Raw genomic sequence first — 17,295 nt, forward strand, 5'->3', positions numbered from 1 at the left:
CTGTCCAAAACCGGTCGCGATGAGTCAACCACAAATACAAAATTTATTTTATTTTATTTAAAATAATTTGATTTATCAAAGCATTTTCACTCTCCAGTCCCAAGCCAACACCTTTTTCCTTTTGGGCATTTTATTTAACTCTGAAACGAAATTAAAAAAAATTGTGAAAGATATTGCAAGATGTTCTCTGTTTTCGGTGGGGAAAAGATATTGATCGACAATTTTGAAGCTTACAACGAGTGAAGACGGCAAAATTCTTGATTTCTTCAATGTTTCTACTTTGGATGACGGCGCGATTTACAATAATTATAAGAAGGTAGATTTGGAGAAGAAAGAGAGTGTGAGAAAGTGGGGTCGAGATTTCGTGTTGTTTTCGTGTCACAAAAATATAGAGAGAAGAAGGATACGGATCGGGAAAAAGATACATATATATATGTGTGTGTGTGTGTGCACATATATATCCGGAGCAGAAGACAGGAAGAAGGAGGGGATCAAAAATCATGGAGTTTTTGTTGTAGCACAGTATTCATCAAGCTTTCTGTACTCAAGAGCGACCTTGCGAGAGAGAGAGAGAGAGTAAACCCATTTTCTTACCCTCTTTTAATTTTATTTTCTTTTTTTATCCCTTTCTTCTCTCTCTTTCCTCTCTGTGAGTGTGGTGTGCAATACATTTCCAAATCTAAGGAACCTCTCACATCACAGCTGTATCATCCACCAAACTGCACTGGCAGAATTTTTTTTGTTTCTTCTTCAGATTTTGGCTTCTGAAGCTGCTAATCCTTGTTTACTTCGAAGATCTACTCGGTATTATTGACCTTGTTGGAGTACCCCTGTGGTTGGGTTGGGTTGGGTGCTGGGAATTCCAAGCATCGTTCTGCAAAAGTTAGGGTTGGTTCGTCGCCATGACGGGGTGGCGTGAGGGGATGTCCTCTGATAATATTAAGGGCCTTTGCCTCGCGCTGTCGTCTAGCTTCTTTATCGGTGCCAGCTTCATTGTCAAGAAGAAGGGGTTGAAGAAGGCTGGTGCTAGTGGAATCAGGGCAGGTATGTTTTCTCAAATCTTCATTGATTCTAGACATATGGGTCTTCATTCCGCAATTTAGCAGATATTGGAGTACATATGGGTGCGTTTGAGCAATAATGCGATGAGGTCTAGTGGGTCGCGAGTGAATTGGGTTGGCTGCTTGAGATTTCTTTTGCTCCTTGGTCTGATCGTGGATCAGATGGAAATAGGGAAGGGATAGTGTCATTGACATGATAAAGAACATTTTCTTCTTTGGAAGAGATCTTCCTATTGGACAAGTGGGTTGTATTAGAATTTTTGTGATTATTAGTAGTTTAGTGATTTGATATGCCTTTATGTATGTGGCTTCAAACTGACTTATTTGGTCATGGACGGGTCGTGTGATTAATCTCACACCCAGAAATTAGGTGCTAAAATTCCTTCATTTGCCCTATGTTTGTCGGCTGATATAGGTGTATCTAGTTCATGTTGGAAATTTGGTTCATTGGATGTGAGATCTGCACCGAACTAGTCTAACATCAGAAGCTTTGCATTTCCATTTAATTTCGTGTGATGGGAGTTTAAAGTGTATGCATTGTTTTGTTCAGTTTCATATGTGCTTGTGCCTGTGGTTTTTGAGCACACAAATGCTTCAATCATGTAGGTTGGGAGATGTTACTGTTAGAACTTGTCTCTTTACTAGTTGCATAACGCATGTATATGTCTCTAGCCTTTTCACTTTCTGTAAGGATGCATATCATATCATTTGCATCTACGTTAATACCGTGCTTATGCTTTGTTATATTGGTTGAACGTCTTTGCAACGTATTATGGGTTATAGTGACTGACTTTCTAAGTAATCTTATTTGACAGGAAGTGGAGGCTATTCTTACTTATATGAGCCACTTTGGTGGGTGGGCATGATAACGAGTGAGTTTGTACATGATTCTATTTGGTCACGGATTGGCTATAAATCGTGTGCTGGATTTTTTTTTTTTTAATTTTATTGTTTTAATAACGATAGTTTATATGATTCTTATGATCTTTTGGGAACTAAATTATGTTGGGAGGAAAGTTGCAGTATTAAAAAATGAGCACTAAAGCTGGGAGGACTCTTATCACATTGTTACAGACTCCTATATTATTTACTTTGCATGGATAACCAGTAACTACTCACTAATGCGCGAACACCATCTAATCACTTATTCCTACCCAGATTTCCTCAACATCCGTTTGGTTGCTTTATGTGTGAATGATTCTTTTGTACCCTAACAAATATTATGGTGCTGCTGCTCCTATATGAACTCATAAGAATGAGGTAGAAGATTGATTCTTGCTTGATGATTGATTTGGAATCTGATAATTATCAACCTCAGCGAAGCCAAATTTGCTATGGCTATGGGGTATGCCATACTGAAGCTCTGCAAGAAGATCAGAAGGCAGACTTCTTTAAGAGAAGGGTGGGAATGGTGGAATAATTGAAAAAAAAATAAAGTGATATTTCTACTTGCTAATTATCTTAGAAGTGGATGGAGATGGCAGTGCAGCTACTAGACTTTTTGAAATATTTTGAATTCCTTGAAGAACATTTAACAAACTCAAAGATACTATCATTTTCGCAGACCAGTTAGTTATCTTAATTGGCTGTAGTTAATGATATTAGTTGGAATTTGTATCCTAACAGGCATTTGCAATTTCAACAGTGATTGTTGGAGAAATCGCTAATTTTGCAGCTTATGCATTTGCTCCAGCTATATTGGTGACCCCACTTGGTGCACTCAGCATTATTATCAGGCATGGAAAAAAAAAAAAAAACTAGCTTCATATAATTCCTCACATCTAGGTGGTAAATGCTGATTGTGCTGTTCCATTGCAGTGCTGCACTCGCTCATATTATTTTAAGAGAGAAGTTACATGTATTTGGCATTCTTGGTTGTGTTTTGTGCGTTGTGGGTTCTACAACAATTGTCCTCCATGCACCTCAAGAACAACAAATTAACTCCGTCATAGAAGTATGGGAGCTTGCTATGGAGCCTGGTAACGGAATTCCTGCCTGAAATAATAATCTCTTATTTATTATTTCACAATGAGAGATAATAATCTTTTTTTTTTTTTTTTGGGCAGGGTTTCTCATTTATGCAACCATCATTCTAATAGCTGTCTTAATTCTCATCTTCCACTTCGTTCCACTATATGGGCAGACACACATTATGGTTTACATTGGTGTTTGTTCCCTTGTAGGTTCTATAACGGTATGTCTCTTCCTCTGATTGACAAGAAGTTTCTAGTATTCTTTTCTTTCCTTTTTTTTTTTTTTTATGTCATATTTTTGGTGTTTATTCTAAAGCTATTCCTTGCCAGGTCATGAGTGTTAAGGCACTTGGAATCGCCATAAAATTGACTCTGTCTGGGATGAATCAACTAGTTTTTCCCCAAACATGGGCATTCACTCTAGTTGTGACCGTTTGCGTTCTTACCCAGATGAATTATTTAAACATGGTAATTTTTTTTTTTTTTGGGCTGCTTCCAGAATTCCTACATTCATTTTATGTATCATGAATGGACAAATTCGACTTTCCTCTTCGACTTTTCATTAGAGTTATCCCTGTCTTGTACTTTGCATATCTTCATGCTTTTTTTTTTTTTAATGCTTTTTCCACATTATACATGTTTATCCTTTTCGTGTTTGTTTTGGTTAAAGGAAAAGCCTGTCAGTAGAAGTTAATTTTCTCCTCTTCTGTAACCTCGAGGTCTTTGAATGAACTTCTTTTATTGATTATGTAATTTATTTTTCTCAACTTAACCAATGAAAGAGCTGATTTGTGCTACTGCCTAGTGTACAAGAAACCAAATTTAAATAAAAATGGACAGGCTGATCGTTTGTTTCAAGATGATAAAAGAAACCGCAAAGACTTGATAAAACATGAGCAAGTAGGTTTGAAGACATGGAAGAAGTATAGCTCTTTCGTTTCTCACTTGGTTTGGAAACCTTCCTTCTTCTGACTTAATTTGATTAACCACTTAAACAAATTTCATACTTTCGCCCAGATACCATGACTCAGAATGTTAAAATGGATTTCAAAGCATCCTAAATCGTTGTGGGTTGATTAGTTTTGGCCAACTGCATAGAAGAGTGGGGCAGGGGGAGTTAGAACCTATTGTGTTTCAAACTCTTGGTAGAGAAGTAGGTGCTGGATGCTGTTCTTGTTACCACTGTTAATATTGATACTATTAATTAAATAATTAAATAATACAATGACTTCTACTTATTATTGTCTTTACTCTCCTTTTATGTTTTGAATGCTGGTGCTTCCTGTATGACTTCTCATGTGATAAATTCATTTGTTGAATTCAGGCATTGGATACCTTCAACACTGCAGTAGTATCTCCAATATATTACGTTATGTTCACATCATTTACCATTGTGGCTAGTGTTATAATGTTTAAGGTAAGTATTTTTTGCTCACTTATTAGTTTTGGGCTCGACAACTTGATTGGCCACCTGTCTATCGAAGGATCTTGTCAATGGTTATAGTTCATCTTTAATTCATCTATGATGTCATCTATTGATCCTACTGAAAAACACATTTGAGAGACAGGGGAAAAATAGTGATAATGATTAGAAATATTATTTCAATAATATGTAATTAGTAACAATAAATTTATAATTAAAAAAATCAAAGAAATGTAATAATATCAAAATACATTTTAATGTCTTGATGTGTGTGTGAGGTGATGATGTATTATTCGGCATTACATTTATATTAGTGTTTTTAATTGGATAAATTTTTTTGAGTAAACTTTTTTTATTTTAAATATATACAACAAAATTAGCCGAGTTGGTTTTTTTTTTTAATTTACTTTGAAATTATATTTTTATTTTTATAATAAGTAGAAAAAGTGATTAAAGAAAAAACTAAAATTTTATGATAGGGTGAGAATGTGGGAAGTACATTTTAGTTATTTTTAAAGAGTACAATCTTATTAAAAAACTTTAATATATGCTGTTATATTTTTCGTTTTATATTTTATAATTTTTTAATGATAAATATAAAAAATAAATATGGTTTTAATTGGTAGTTTGTTGGAGACTTTGAAACGTTAGTGGCGACTGATAAAAAATTTTAGGAAGAGGGGTCAAATACAAAATTTAAGAGTCAGCGAATACATAATTTAAACCAAAAATTATGACTTTATGAAGGCATTAAATACACGTAATTGACAAATTCCCCGCCCTTAAAACCCAGATCTTGAGCCTGTCCTTGCCAATTGTGGGTCCTCTATGGATAAACTAAAACGAACCTATGGAAAAATTGAGACACAGATTATTGTTGATTCAAGCCCCCCCCTTTTTTTGGATAGGGTATGAAACTATTTCCCTTCTGTACCATGAACAAGCAATAGTACACAATCCTTTTGGACACAGAGTAGGGCAACTTGTTTTTTCTTTGTATTTTATTAACCCCCCCCCCCCCCGGAAAATTTTTTTTTGATGAGATGTATTTTATTACTTTAAATCACCTTGTTCTCACTTCTCAGTGTTATGCTAGTACTTAGTCCATGAAATGAGTAGTATCTGCTTTTTACTTGAATTTTATGTATAAATGTATGTTCAAGTTTGACTTGCGGTGTCTGTTCACTGGTTTTCAGTTTAGATGACTGATCCTTGATCTAACTTACGAATTTGATATCAGGACTGGGACAGACAAAGTCCGACACAAGTTGTCACAGAGATGTGTGGATTTGTGACCATACTTTCTGGAACTTTTCTTCTTCATAAGACTAAGGATATGGGTGATGGTATGCTCTGTCAATCTTACATGTTTATCTCTGTTTTCTTTTTTGGTAATCTTTCATCTTTATCTTTAATCATCAAGAAAGTTGTCCAAAGGAAAAAGAGACTCGTTGATGTGGATGTGATTTAATTTGCAACCTCTTGTTCACGGTGTAGTCAGGTCAAGTCTAACTTGACCTGTAATCAAGCTAAAATTTATGATCAAGCTCTCAATCATTTGGTAAATAAACCAAGTCAAACAATTCACCGACACTAGCATCTACATATACTAGTTAAATTAATTGAAAAGGTGGTCATTAGCAAATAGCTCTTAGTTTTATGAATTTTCGCATCCCAACAAATAGGTTTTTCTATTTCCCCCATACTAACAAGAAGTCGTTTGGGCATTCCGATAATTGACATGTTAGCACGGGGCAAAGGGAAGTTTACGATATCGGTTATGGGATGTCTGGGTGGCAAATGAGTTGATGTTGATATAACAACAAATGCAAGCCTTATCCTTCTTACTGAAGTCAGCTACATACATCATATGATATCATTGAGCTCTATCAATTAATGAATTTACATTGATAGGAAAAAAAATAGACAAAAAGATCTATTTGTTGGAATGTAAAACCATGTAACAGAGAAAATTGAGTTGTTAATATCATGTATTTATTAAGTTCGACTCATTTACTCCAACAAGCTCAATATTTTACTCAAGTTTATTCTTGTTATAAACAATTAGAGCTAAAAACAATCAATTAAGGACTCGAGTTCAAACAACTCTAGTTCATTTGCATCATTGGACTGATTTATGTGCTCTTGCTCTCATACTGACATCTTTAAATACAATTAAATGTGGGTCTCACCTGTTGCATGGAATTCGAAGTGTAGTGTGCTATTCATGACTTAGGAATGGGATATCTTTGTATAAATCACATATATTGATAATGTGTAGGTTCACCAACAACATTGCCCGTCAAACTTCCTAAGCATTCAGAAGAGGATGACTTTGGTAATGGTGAAGGGATTCCCCTAAGACGGCAGGAATCCTTAAGAGCAACATGATATAAATATATTCTTTTTGACATGCCAATTCTCATACTTTTGTCTCTTGGGGAGGGACCTTGTGAAGTTCACTGTGGATTTGGGATATGGAACAATGACAGTTTTCCATCCCCACACCATCATATATTCATTTTGTGATACAGTTGGGATATGGAAGGATGAGATTATCCTGTCATTGTTCTTTTGGCTTCCCTGATGATTATTGATGTTGCCTTGTACACCTCTCTCTAAGCTCCACACATCAGAAGACAGAGTCCAATGTAATTTTCTGCTCCCCGATTATTATTATTATTATAGTGTATCTCACTTAAATCCATGTAGCTCTGTACCAAATATTGAAAATGTTGTTTATATTCTTATATACATTCACTCTTTGCAATCATTTGCGAGGAGTCAATTGAGACTCACAAAAAATGGGTTTATTAATTTAGTGAGTTTTTATTGGTTCCTTGTATCTCTATCTGTGTATCTAGCTTCTCAATTGTTTTTAATTTCTAGTATTTGCACTTATGATGGATTTACTAATACTTAAAGACCTGGAAGCTGAATTTTAAGAGAGTAGTTTGTCATTGACGAAGCTGTTGTCATCTCTTATAATTAGCGCTCTCATTTCTTGAAGTACAATGATCACTGATTTAGTAGTACTTCAAAGCCTAGAAGCTAAATTTCAATAGAGTAGTTGCCACCAATGAAGTTATTGTGGTTATTTTGTATAATTAAATTTGTTATTTTTCAAGATGAAATAAGCATTAATTTATAGTCATTAATTTATTAACGCTTGAAAAACTATAACCTGAATTTTAAGAGTTTTTACTATGGAAGGTTTTATTGTCATTTCATATTAGTTGGTAATTGCTAAAGTAAAGAAGTTATTTCATATATTTTGAAATTTAGTAGTTATTCTTATATAAAAATTAGATAATTAAGTTGTTAATATTAAAAAAATTAATTAAATTAGTTATTTGTAATAATTGAGTGTTATTTTTCTTAAAATATTTTTATTAATTATGTGTATTAGAATGAAAGCTTTTTAACATATGTAATCAGGGATTATTTTGAAAAAAATGAATAAATATGAGAGACAAAATAAATTGATATCTTATATTTAAAATCAAATTAAATTTTTAACTTGTTTTTATATTTGTATTTAGGAAATATTTTGTGTACTATTATCAAAGGACTTTTTTTGGCCTGAATTATCGAAGGACTTTAGTGGCCAAGTAGTTATATCATATTCCACCTTGAAGATGACCTCAATTCGAAGAAATCTTCTGCTATTGGTTCAGAGCTGCGGTGAGAAATGAAGTTTTTATAAGAATCATGCCATTTCGAAGACATTCTTGTTTTATCTCAAAAACAAGAGAAGATTCCACTCTTTTTTTTTTTAATGTGGTTTTCGAATATCTCCTTCCCATTGCATCAGGAGTTGACTTTGGTATTGAAATAACCAAATACTACCTCCGGTCCTTATTATAAGACCCCATTTGACTTTTTGTTTGATCCTAATTATAAGACCCCAATCCATTTTGTCTCTCATATTTATGCATTTTTTTTCTAAGATAATCCTTCTAATAATGATAGTTCTAGCCAATATACTTAATTAGCAAGGATATTTTTGGAATAACAACACTTATTTATTACAAATAACTAACTTAACTTATTTCCTTAATCTCCTCAAACAAGTCAACTGGGTCTTATAATTAGGACCGGAGATAGTATCACTTACATTCTTTAAATACTACCTCTGCTCCTAATTATAAGAGCCAGTTGACTAATTTGAGGAGATTAAGGAAGTAAATTGAGTTAGTTATTTGTCCTAAATAGGTGTTGTCTTTCCTAAAATATTCTTGCTAATCAAGTGTATTAACTAGAACTATAATTATTAGAAGGACTATCTTGGAAAAATTGAGTAAATATGAGAAACGAAGTGGATTGGGGTCTTATAATTAGGACCAAACTAAAAGTCAAACAGGGTTTTATATTAAGGACCGGAGGTAGTACTTTAGATTTGGAAGTTAGTACCTCCCGTTTTTAATACAAAGCACAGTGAATTAATTTGGATAGATTAAGAAAATTACTAAATTACTTGTAGTTATAATCTTTCTAAAATATTTATGTGTAATATTAGATTATATACCGACTTATAAGTGAGAAAAATTAGTTTGGAGAAAAATAATAAACATAGATACTTTAAAGTAATTTAGTAATTTTTTTAATCTCTTCAAATTAATTAACTGGGTCTTATATTAAGGACTAGAGGTATTAACTTCCAAATATGAAGTATTTAAAAAATAGTAGTGCTTGTCCTTAATATAAGATCTAATCCATTAATTTAGAAAGATTAAAAAAATTAAAAAATTATTTAATTATTCTTCCAGTTCTTAATAAAGTACCTAATTGTTAAGTGAATTTTGATTTTAAATATAAGACTTATTTATCATATTTATTAATTTTTTTAAATTACTTCTATAGATACTCCCTCAACTATAATCAAGTAAGTGAGGAAAGAAGAATATTAAGAAAAATGATTATGATATTTTAAGAAAAAAACATGTCATATTTTTTTACAACTAATTAACTTACCTAACTCCTCAATCTAATCAAATTAGTTAAATAAATCTTATATTAAGAACCGAAGAAGTATAATATATTTTATATAATCTCTCTATGATACTTATATTCCAATCACTAGATTATGGGCCTGTTTATAAATAAAACAAATTAGTTTTAAAAGAACAATAGATATAAACATTTTTAATTAGTTTATTTAATTTTTTTAATCTTCCAAAATCAATAAACATGATTTTATATTAAGAACCGAAATTCGAGCATTGGAAGAGAATACTCAATAAAATATTGCGGATAAAATGTGTGTTTAATTTACTTGAAAATTTAAATACTGATAAATTAATAGCTAGCAATTTATGACTTCTGGCTTGTTAACAAATAACCTGTCACTCTGCAATTTACTTGCCAATGATATTAATGCATACAAGTATGTGAAAGTTCCTATTGGAAAATGGCCTGACATACACATGCGTGTCTCTTCATAATTGGTTTGATTTATTTACAAGTATTTGATCGATACAACTAATAAAAAATATCCCTAAAGTTAAAGTAATCAATGTCATCACTCATCAATTAAAAGAAATCTTAAAGTACTAGAACACAGCTGCTATCCTTTAGTCTTTTGCTTCAAAAGTCCTGAAAGGGAACCGCAATGTGTTGATTTATACTCGCATTTCTCACAACAAGACTCCAACTTCTGAATGACTTGAAGGCATCTGCACAGCATGAAAGCGGTGAGTAGAAGCCTTTAAGAACCAAGCTAATGAAGTTCGATAATGCGTCAAGCTTACATAAAAGACAAGGATTGTTGCTTTAATATATCAGAATATGGAACTTCTAATTATAGTATAGTGAAATAAATGACACATCATCACAATGAATGGTAGATTAATGAACCTAACTTTCAAAGCAACATAGAACAATCAGAAGTGTTGCTATCTAGCTTATTCACAGATCCAGCGTCCAAAAGTTGTGCAAAGTTCCACTAGGTTGGAAGCAGCAAAACTGCAAGGACTTTCATGTGCCAGGCTTTGTGCAACTACTAACCCATGACTCGGGGGAAAAACGAGGAGACCACTGTCCCAAACCTCCACTACTGGCAAATTAAGAGAGCTGCTAAAGGAATGTTGCAAAGTAAACGAAACTTGCTACCGTCAGGCCTCTCATCATTTGTTGTACAGAAGTTATGTTTCTTTTTGCAGCGGAGTCAATTTTTCTTCAACACATATACTATTCACCTCAAAGGATTTATTTGGAACAAGATTTGGCTAAAATTCTTTATGTATTTGCTATCAGATACTCTAATAACTTGAACTTTTTTTTTTCCCACCACAACGTTACATAATTGACCTTTCAAAGAAGATTTTCAACTTCCAATTAAGAAAGCTGCTAAAAGAATGTAGCTAAGAAACTTGCCACTTCCAGGCCTCCCATAATCTGTTGCACAACTGATTCAATTACTTCGACTCGGCATATATAACTTCTGGCCATACATAAAGGGCACCTATAACTCACTTAAGAGGTTTTTTTTTGTTTTTTTTGGAGTGAAACTTAAGAGGATTTATTTGGAACAAGATTTGGTTAAAAATGTTTAGGTAATCAGTAATCACAATCTGATTCTCTCACTAAAAATAAAATTTGAATTATTTTTAAAATAAAGCAGTACATGACTAATATGCCTTTATCCTGCAAGACGATAATAATAAAACCCTTAGTAGTTAGTATCTTAAAGAAAAAAGGGTTCTGGTTTCCACTATGGATCACAACCTCATGCCTTCCTAATTTATGTAAGGGTATAAGAGTTAGGTAGCTGAACTGCTATGACCAGTTGTCATAAAATAACCGATAGAAACCACTATATAAATAACTCTAGCATATACGATAGAGGTGTGTGAAATAATAGAATACCTTTCACCTCTGATTTCCATCAATAGCACATGTACGGAACTAATATTGATTCTATAGCAGACTCAATTTCTTCAGCGACACATGTACAATCCAACTAAAGAGGTTTACTTAAGACAAAACTTGGGTAAAGTTCTTTAGCTGTTTGTTATTATGTCCTTCACTGAAAACATAATAAATGGACTTTGTATACAACACAGCATCACATGATTCACTCTTAAGAAAAATGCTTTCCCCCCACAAATCACAATTTTATTTAGGACAGACCTAAAAAGAGATGAGATGGGATACTCTCAGGTTGCAGCAAGAGTGAAATGCAAGAACTACATGCCTTAAAATGTTGTATTTTTAATGTTAAGACTGCTCAAAAGGCTTACAATCTCTTCGAATAGCCTCCAACTTTCCAATCATCAGAACCTACTCTTACAACCAAAACAAAAGGATCATGCAATCCATGGCACAGCAGATCTCAGTTTAGTCCTTAACTGCTCTTTTAGCGCTATGAATTCATACGCAGATATTGTAGTAAAAAGATGGTTATGTCCATTGCAAACGAGTATAAGATTTAAAGAAAAGAAAAAGATTATGGTGAAGATCTATGATATTCTGTAAGCAAGTTATTGCATTTTACTAATTTGTCTGCAAGTTGTTTCTTTTTCTACAACAGTCAGAGTCCAGGCACAGACAGATGATAGAAGTAAACAGTATAACAGTTTATTATTTTAGAAGAAAGAGAAATAAATTTCACAAAATGAAGAAGAAGAAGAATGAATATAATACAGGATTGGTTAGATTACTCATCAGATGTTCCCAAGCATCTGCAAGAGACAGAAAGGATTTCCAGTCACAAAATATTTACACAGGATGGATGTTGGTCTTAAGCAAACGAGTAGCTAGAGTGATGAAAGGAACTACCACCATTTAGGCCAAAATTTTTTTTTTAAAAAAATGATATTATTAGTCAGATGGCCAGCACAATCACTACCTTCGCCAATATCATTGTACATATGTACCAGACTCAAAATTCATTTGTTTAATTGACCCCGTGCTAAAAGTAGACAAGTATTAATGATGTGCTAACATACCTACTTGCTTGATTATATTGGCTTTCACATCGGAAGACTAGAATCTCGAATGAGGATTTCCATACATAGTTCGTTAGAGGAAGCTCCACATCAAAAATAAACGCAACCAACAAAATCTAGATGATCCAAAACCAGCTACTAACCAACGACGGCCAAAAAGTGAACGGGAAAACCATTTGACGATTTGCAATCAAACATATTCAAGCATTTCTGAGGAATCAAACAAAAATCTTAATGGTTGACAAACAATCAGATTCCAAGATTGAAATAAAAAATACGGTAAAAATAGGTACCTTTGAGACATGAAGTTGTTCTTGGAGAGACAAGCTTGAATGTCGCAAGCCTCTCTCTTGCAGGGCTCTTTGCTTGGCGGAGGCATGTTTCGGGAATCAGTGTAGCTTCAATGTATGACAGCTATGAATGGCAGCCTTCGCTGGCTTCGATTATGCAGTGATAGTGGTCGTCGATGGCGGTGGAAGCCAATGGAAACGACGCCGTGCAGTGGTAGGCGCAGGTAAACGAGCGAAAGAAGAAGCCGGTGAATCGTCGTTCTGGTTCTGGAAGTTGGGGACTTTTTCGAGCCATCTCGTGCCGTGGCCAGATTCTCTACGCTATTCGCAACTCACAAGGATCCGGTTCGGGAGGTGGGTCCCACCGGGTTTACTGTAGGGATTAAAACAAAACATGTGAGTAACAAATAATGACCTCGGTAATTTTGAAATTTTAACATGAATTCCTCAAAACTCTTGATTTATGCACACAACTCCCTTATTGATAATTTTATAATTCGCCACCTGCTTGTGTGTAAATATTATATCAAAGTCTAAGAAGTTTATGTGTATATGACTCACAATGCATAAAACATAAGGTTAATATAATTTTTAGTTTCTCAAATTTAGTCTCATTTTGGTATTGGTCTTTGAAATTTCATACTTGTGGTTTTGATCCCTGAAATTTAGTCTGTTAGCAAATGTTAGTCCCTGGTAGTAAAAAGCCCTAAACGGTATTAGTTTAGATGATGTGGCCTGTGACTTAACAACATAACCTCATTATGTGGCGTGATGAACTGACCTGGACAGATAATTTAAAAAAAAAAAAGGAGGAGCTTCTTCATGTTACGACCACTGTAATCGTCGGCTTAGGCTTCTTCATCGACGTCGGAAGAACTCGTCAAAGTACGTATCCTCATTTGCGGCTTAGAACATACTGTGTTTCTTAGATTGTGTTTGTTATGAAGCATTAAAAATAAGGAATTGGGATTGGAATTGCAATTAAGAAAATCTATTAAAAGAGTGTTTAGTATAAGAGATTATTTGTTATATGGGATTAGCTAAACCCATGCATGTGGGATTGGAGAATACCATGGGGAGAAGTGATATTTCCCAATCCTACCTCTATGAATTTGCCTAATCCCATATAAAAAGCAATCTCTTATACTAAATACTATTTTAATGATTTTTTTTAATTACAATCTTAATTCCAATATCTTATTTTCAATGTTTCGTTGTTTGGACCTTTAAGTTTTGGTTTAGATTCGGCATTCAAGAAAGTGTAGTTCATCTTTGGCCGTTAATGCACTGATGCTTGTGCAGAAATTGGTGACCATTCTTTGTGCCAGTTTCATCATGCTTCTCTTGCCTTCCTGGGACGAAATCACTGAAATTTTAGACAGCACATTTTTTATAGTAAAACAAAACCTTCAACATCACAGGTAGATATTATACGGCAATGAGACACACGTTTATACCAATATGTATATATTGTAGACCTCCAAGATCACAGGTTGAATCGTTAGGAACCATTAAACAAGCGAATCGTTCTCACATTCTTTGAAGTGTAGCGAGCCACGTTTTTGCTACCAATGCCAAGCCACTGTAAATAAGGCTTCTGTAAAGACGATGAATTGGTGTTTCATCTTCAATCTCTATATGTTCAACCCAAGTCACCTGCTTAAGAAGTTTTAAGACAATAAATTAATGGAGATTGCTTTTTTTGGGTATCTAAAATCAAAATAGCTTATAATTTGAGTGGAATTGGAGAAGATAGGATTGCGCTTAGAATACCCATTTGGCATATCCTGGATATGAGACCGAAACTTAGGAGCAAACTGGTTATCTTGAGGAAAATCATAAGATACATCAATTATCGCTATAAGCCTTGCTCAATTTACTGACAGTATCACAAATGAGTGTACTTTATTCTCCGATGAGTTATTCTGGTGTCCGTGAAGAAGCCCAAGCCGGCGATCATAGCAGCGGCTGTAGAGTGAAGAAGCTCCTCTTCTTCTTCTTTTTTCAAAAACTATCTGTCCAAGCCAGCTCATCATGCTACATAATGAGGTCATGTTGTTAAGTCACAGGCCATATCATCCAAACCAAAACCATTTGTGGCATCTCAGCAAAATTTAACGAATTTTTACTACCACGGACTAACGTTTGCTAATGGCCTAAATTTCAGGGACCAAAACCACAAGTATAAAATTTCAAAAATCAATACCATAATGAGACCAAATTTAAAAGACTAAAAATTATATTAATCCCTAAAAAATATATAAAATATGGATACATATAATTAACGGTTGAAATTTATCTATACAAAATTAAAGTTTAAGTAAGTTTGTTTTTGATTTGAAAAGTCAAAATACCACATCAGTCTTTAATATTAAAAGCTAGTTACTAATTTGAATAAATTAAAGAAATTTGTTAAGTTAGTTATTTGTAATAAATAGGTGTTGTCTTCCACTCTTCCCTAAAATACCTTTGCTAATCATGTATATTAGTTAGAACTACTATTTGATGAAACCTTTAATATGTGTAACTACTATAAGGACTACCTTGGAAAAAATAGATACATATGAGAGACAAAGAAGATTTGGGTCTTATATTCAGGACAAAATTAAAAGTCAGGCTAGCTTTTATATTAAGAACCATAGGAAATATTATTTACATATATCATTCCAAATTTATGAGAGTTTTGTTTAATTTAGCAAATAAAATCTGTCATTTTCTTTTACTACACATGAATACCCTTTCAAATAATCTTGTTTGAAATGGTGTTGGACACTAAATGTGGATATTTCTCCCAACAAGGGTTTCAAACTTTAGTTTGTCGTGTTGTAAGGGATTAACTTCTTCTAATAAACCTAACTTCTTGTTGGCTTTTTATTTCTCAAGTTTGAGAAGTGAAAAAATCTTGGGCCAAGATCAAAGCAGTTAAGAAATTTATTCGAGTCGGCTCAAAACTCACAAGGTTGTTAGTTTAAATCTCGCTGTCGATGCAAAGACTTTGTTAATAGACGATCTATAAGTACCTTGGCAAGCGATCTCTAAGTCTGAATACATATTATAACCCTGGGGAGCCTCTGAGAGTCAACTCACCTAGACTTTTATTTATTTTTGCTAAAGCATAGATATCATTCTATTAGAGGTAATTCTATTTAAAACACTATTAGGTACTAAATGTGGATACCTTTCCCAGTAAGAATTTAAATCTTGGTTTGTCACTTTACAAGGGATTAACTCTTTTTACTAGAGCTAATATACCTAGAGGAACTTGGGCCTGCGTTTGAGTTATGGGTTTTTTTTTTGTTTGAATAGAAAGAGGCAAGCAAAGCTTGTTACGAAAGAGAGATTAGACCAGAGGAAAGTCTAGCTCTTGTCCAGTGCATATTGAGCCGCACAAGCAGATATGACCCAGTCGAAATATACAGTTCCACTTGCCACATGTGCAGTCTCGGCCGCCCAGAAGATCAACACAAACTAAAGCTTCTCTGTGTGTACGATGAAGCGCGAAATCCCATATGTCTGCAATCAAAATTCGGATATCTTGACTAATGTTCCAGAGAAGATGGTCTTGGTTACCATCTCGAAAACCTGCTAGGTTAATAGCTCCTAGGAAGTCTCAAAACATTTTAATCTTTTTGAATGAAAGTAATTTAAGAAAATTCATTTATCACAAATAATTAATTTAATTAATTTTTTAATATTTTTAAATTAGTTATTTAGTTCTTATATTAAGACAGGAGACAATAGTTTCTAGGGAGTCTGGGAATATTCTAATCTTCTTGAAATTCTTCCATAATTTCTTCCAAATCGGCTGGTGATTCAATTGAGAGGAGTGTTTGATGAAGTGATAAGCTGTGCTTCAATTGAAAAATTTCCATCGCTAGCGTGTCTCTGCCAGCAGTAGTCTATGGGCTTTCGATTGATTTGGCTAAGCAGAATACACATTGACATATATGTCTCTCCTTCACACACACACACACACATACACGCGCGCGCACACACACATATATGATTCTATCATATGTAAGTCCATAGGCCTTTATTAGAAAATGAAAGATAACATAATAGCTTTCTAATCTTTCGATGATTTTTTGTAATCTTATTTGAATAAGAAATTATACTCTTCTAGGAAAAACAATAGTAGATACTGTACTTTTCAATTGCAGATAATATCAAGTACTCCTCTTGATTTTAATGCAGAGTCTAATTGACGAGTTAATATTAGTTCTATATGTAATATCTATTTAAATGTATATCAATTTTTTTCTAAATTAACCTTATTGATATTCTCCCAACAATAATCAAATAAAAGAAGAAGGGAGGAAGGGAATTAAGAAAGATACTTAGGGTGTTTTAGAGAAAACATATCATATTAATTAATTTAACCAACATCATTAATTTACTCAAATTAGTTAATTACATACCATAGAGTTTTTTTTTTTTTTACAAAAATCTGATCGGTAATAAAGTTAGGATTATTATTACACAGACCAAGCTACAATTTTACTACATCATGAGATTTTTTTAATGTTATTTTAATTTTCGTTCTCATAAGATCATTCTTACCTGTCAGTTGACATTATTGTATTTCAAAAGCAAAACCTT

The 17,295-nt window shown here is 33.4% G+C and overlaps 2 protein-coding genes across 2 annotated transcripts; one reads left to right on the forward strand and one right to left on the reverse strand.

Annotated features, from left to right (window-relative positions):
• Nucleotides 1-464: 464 nt before the first annotated feature.
• On the forward strand, nt 465-7,302 carry LOC114748147 (probable magnesium transporter NIPA4). The gene is made up of 9 exons (XM_028936500.1): nt 465-1,044; nt 1,877-1,933; nt 2,707-2,797; nt 2,880-3,040; nt 3,128-3,255; nt 3,365-3,502; nt 4,359-4,451; nt 5,698-5,803; nt 6,739-7,302. The coding sequence occupies exons 1-9, from the start codon at nt 903-905 to the stop codon at nt 6,846-6,848; spliced, it is 1,026 nt and encodes a 341-aa protein (XP_028792333.1). The 5' UTR covers nt 465-902; the 3' UTR covers nt 6,849-7,302.
• Nucleotides 7,303-9,787: 2,485 nt separating this feature from the next.
• Nucleotides 9,788-12,975, reverse strand: LOC114748146 (cx9C motif-containing protein 4). The gene is made up of 2 exons (XM_028936499.1): nt 12,700-12,975; nt 9,788-10,132 (listed from the first exon to the last, which is right to left on the reverse strand). Exons 1-2 carry the CDS (start codon nt 12,783-12,785, stop codon nt 10,024-10,026), a joined length of 195 nt encoding a protein of 64 aa, XP_028792332.1. The 5' UTR covers nt 12,786-12,975; the 3' UTR covers nt 9,788-10,023.
• Between the last annotated feature and the right edge of the window lie 4,320 nt (nt 12,976-17,295).

The sequence above is a fragment of the Neltuma alba genome, unplaced genomic scaffold (assembly GCF_004799145.2).
Source record: "Neltuma alba isolate B1F8T4 unplaced genomic scaffold, ASM479914v2 tig00005621_pilon, whole genome shotgun sequence".
NCBI lineage: Eukaryota > Viridiplantae > Streptophyta > Magnoliopsida > Fabales > Fabaceae > Neltuma > Neltuma alba.

What these genes read in the sequence shown, in the direction of transcription:
- LOC114748147 (XM_028936500.1), top strand. Translation starts at nt 903, where the DNA reads ATGACGGGGTGGCGTGAGGGGATGTCCTCTGATAATATTAAGGGCCTT. An exon ending in GCACTCAGCATTATTATCAG is followed by an intron (nt 2,798 to 2,879) that starts GCATGGAAAAAA and finishes GTTCCATTGCAG; the next exon opens with TGCTGCACTCGCTCATATTA. An exon ending in CCCTTGTAGGTTCTATAACG is followed by an intron (nt 3,256 to 3,364) that starts GTATGTCTCTTC and finishes ATTCCTTGCCAG; the next exon opens with GTCATGAGTGTTAAGGCACT.
- LOC114748146 (XM_028936499.1), bottom strand. Translation starts at nt 12,785, where the DNA reads ATGCCTCCGCCAAGCAAAGAGCCCTGCAAGAGAGAGGCTTGCGACATT. An exon ending in AACAACTTCATGTCTCAAAG is followed by an intron (nt 10,133 to 12,699) that starts GTACCTATTTTT and finishes CATGCTGTGCAG; the next exon opens with ATGCCTTCAAGTCATTCAGA.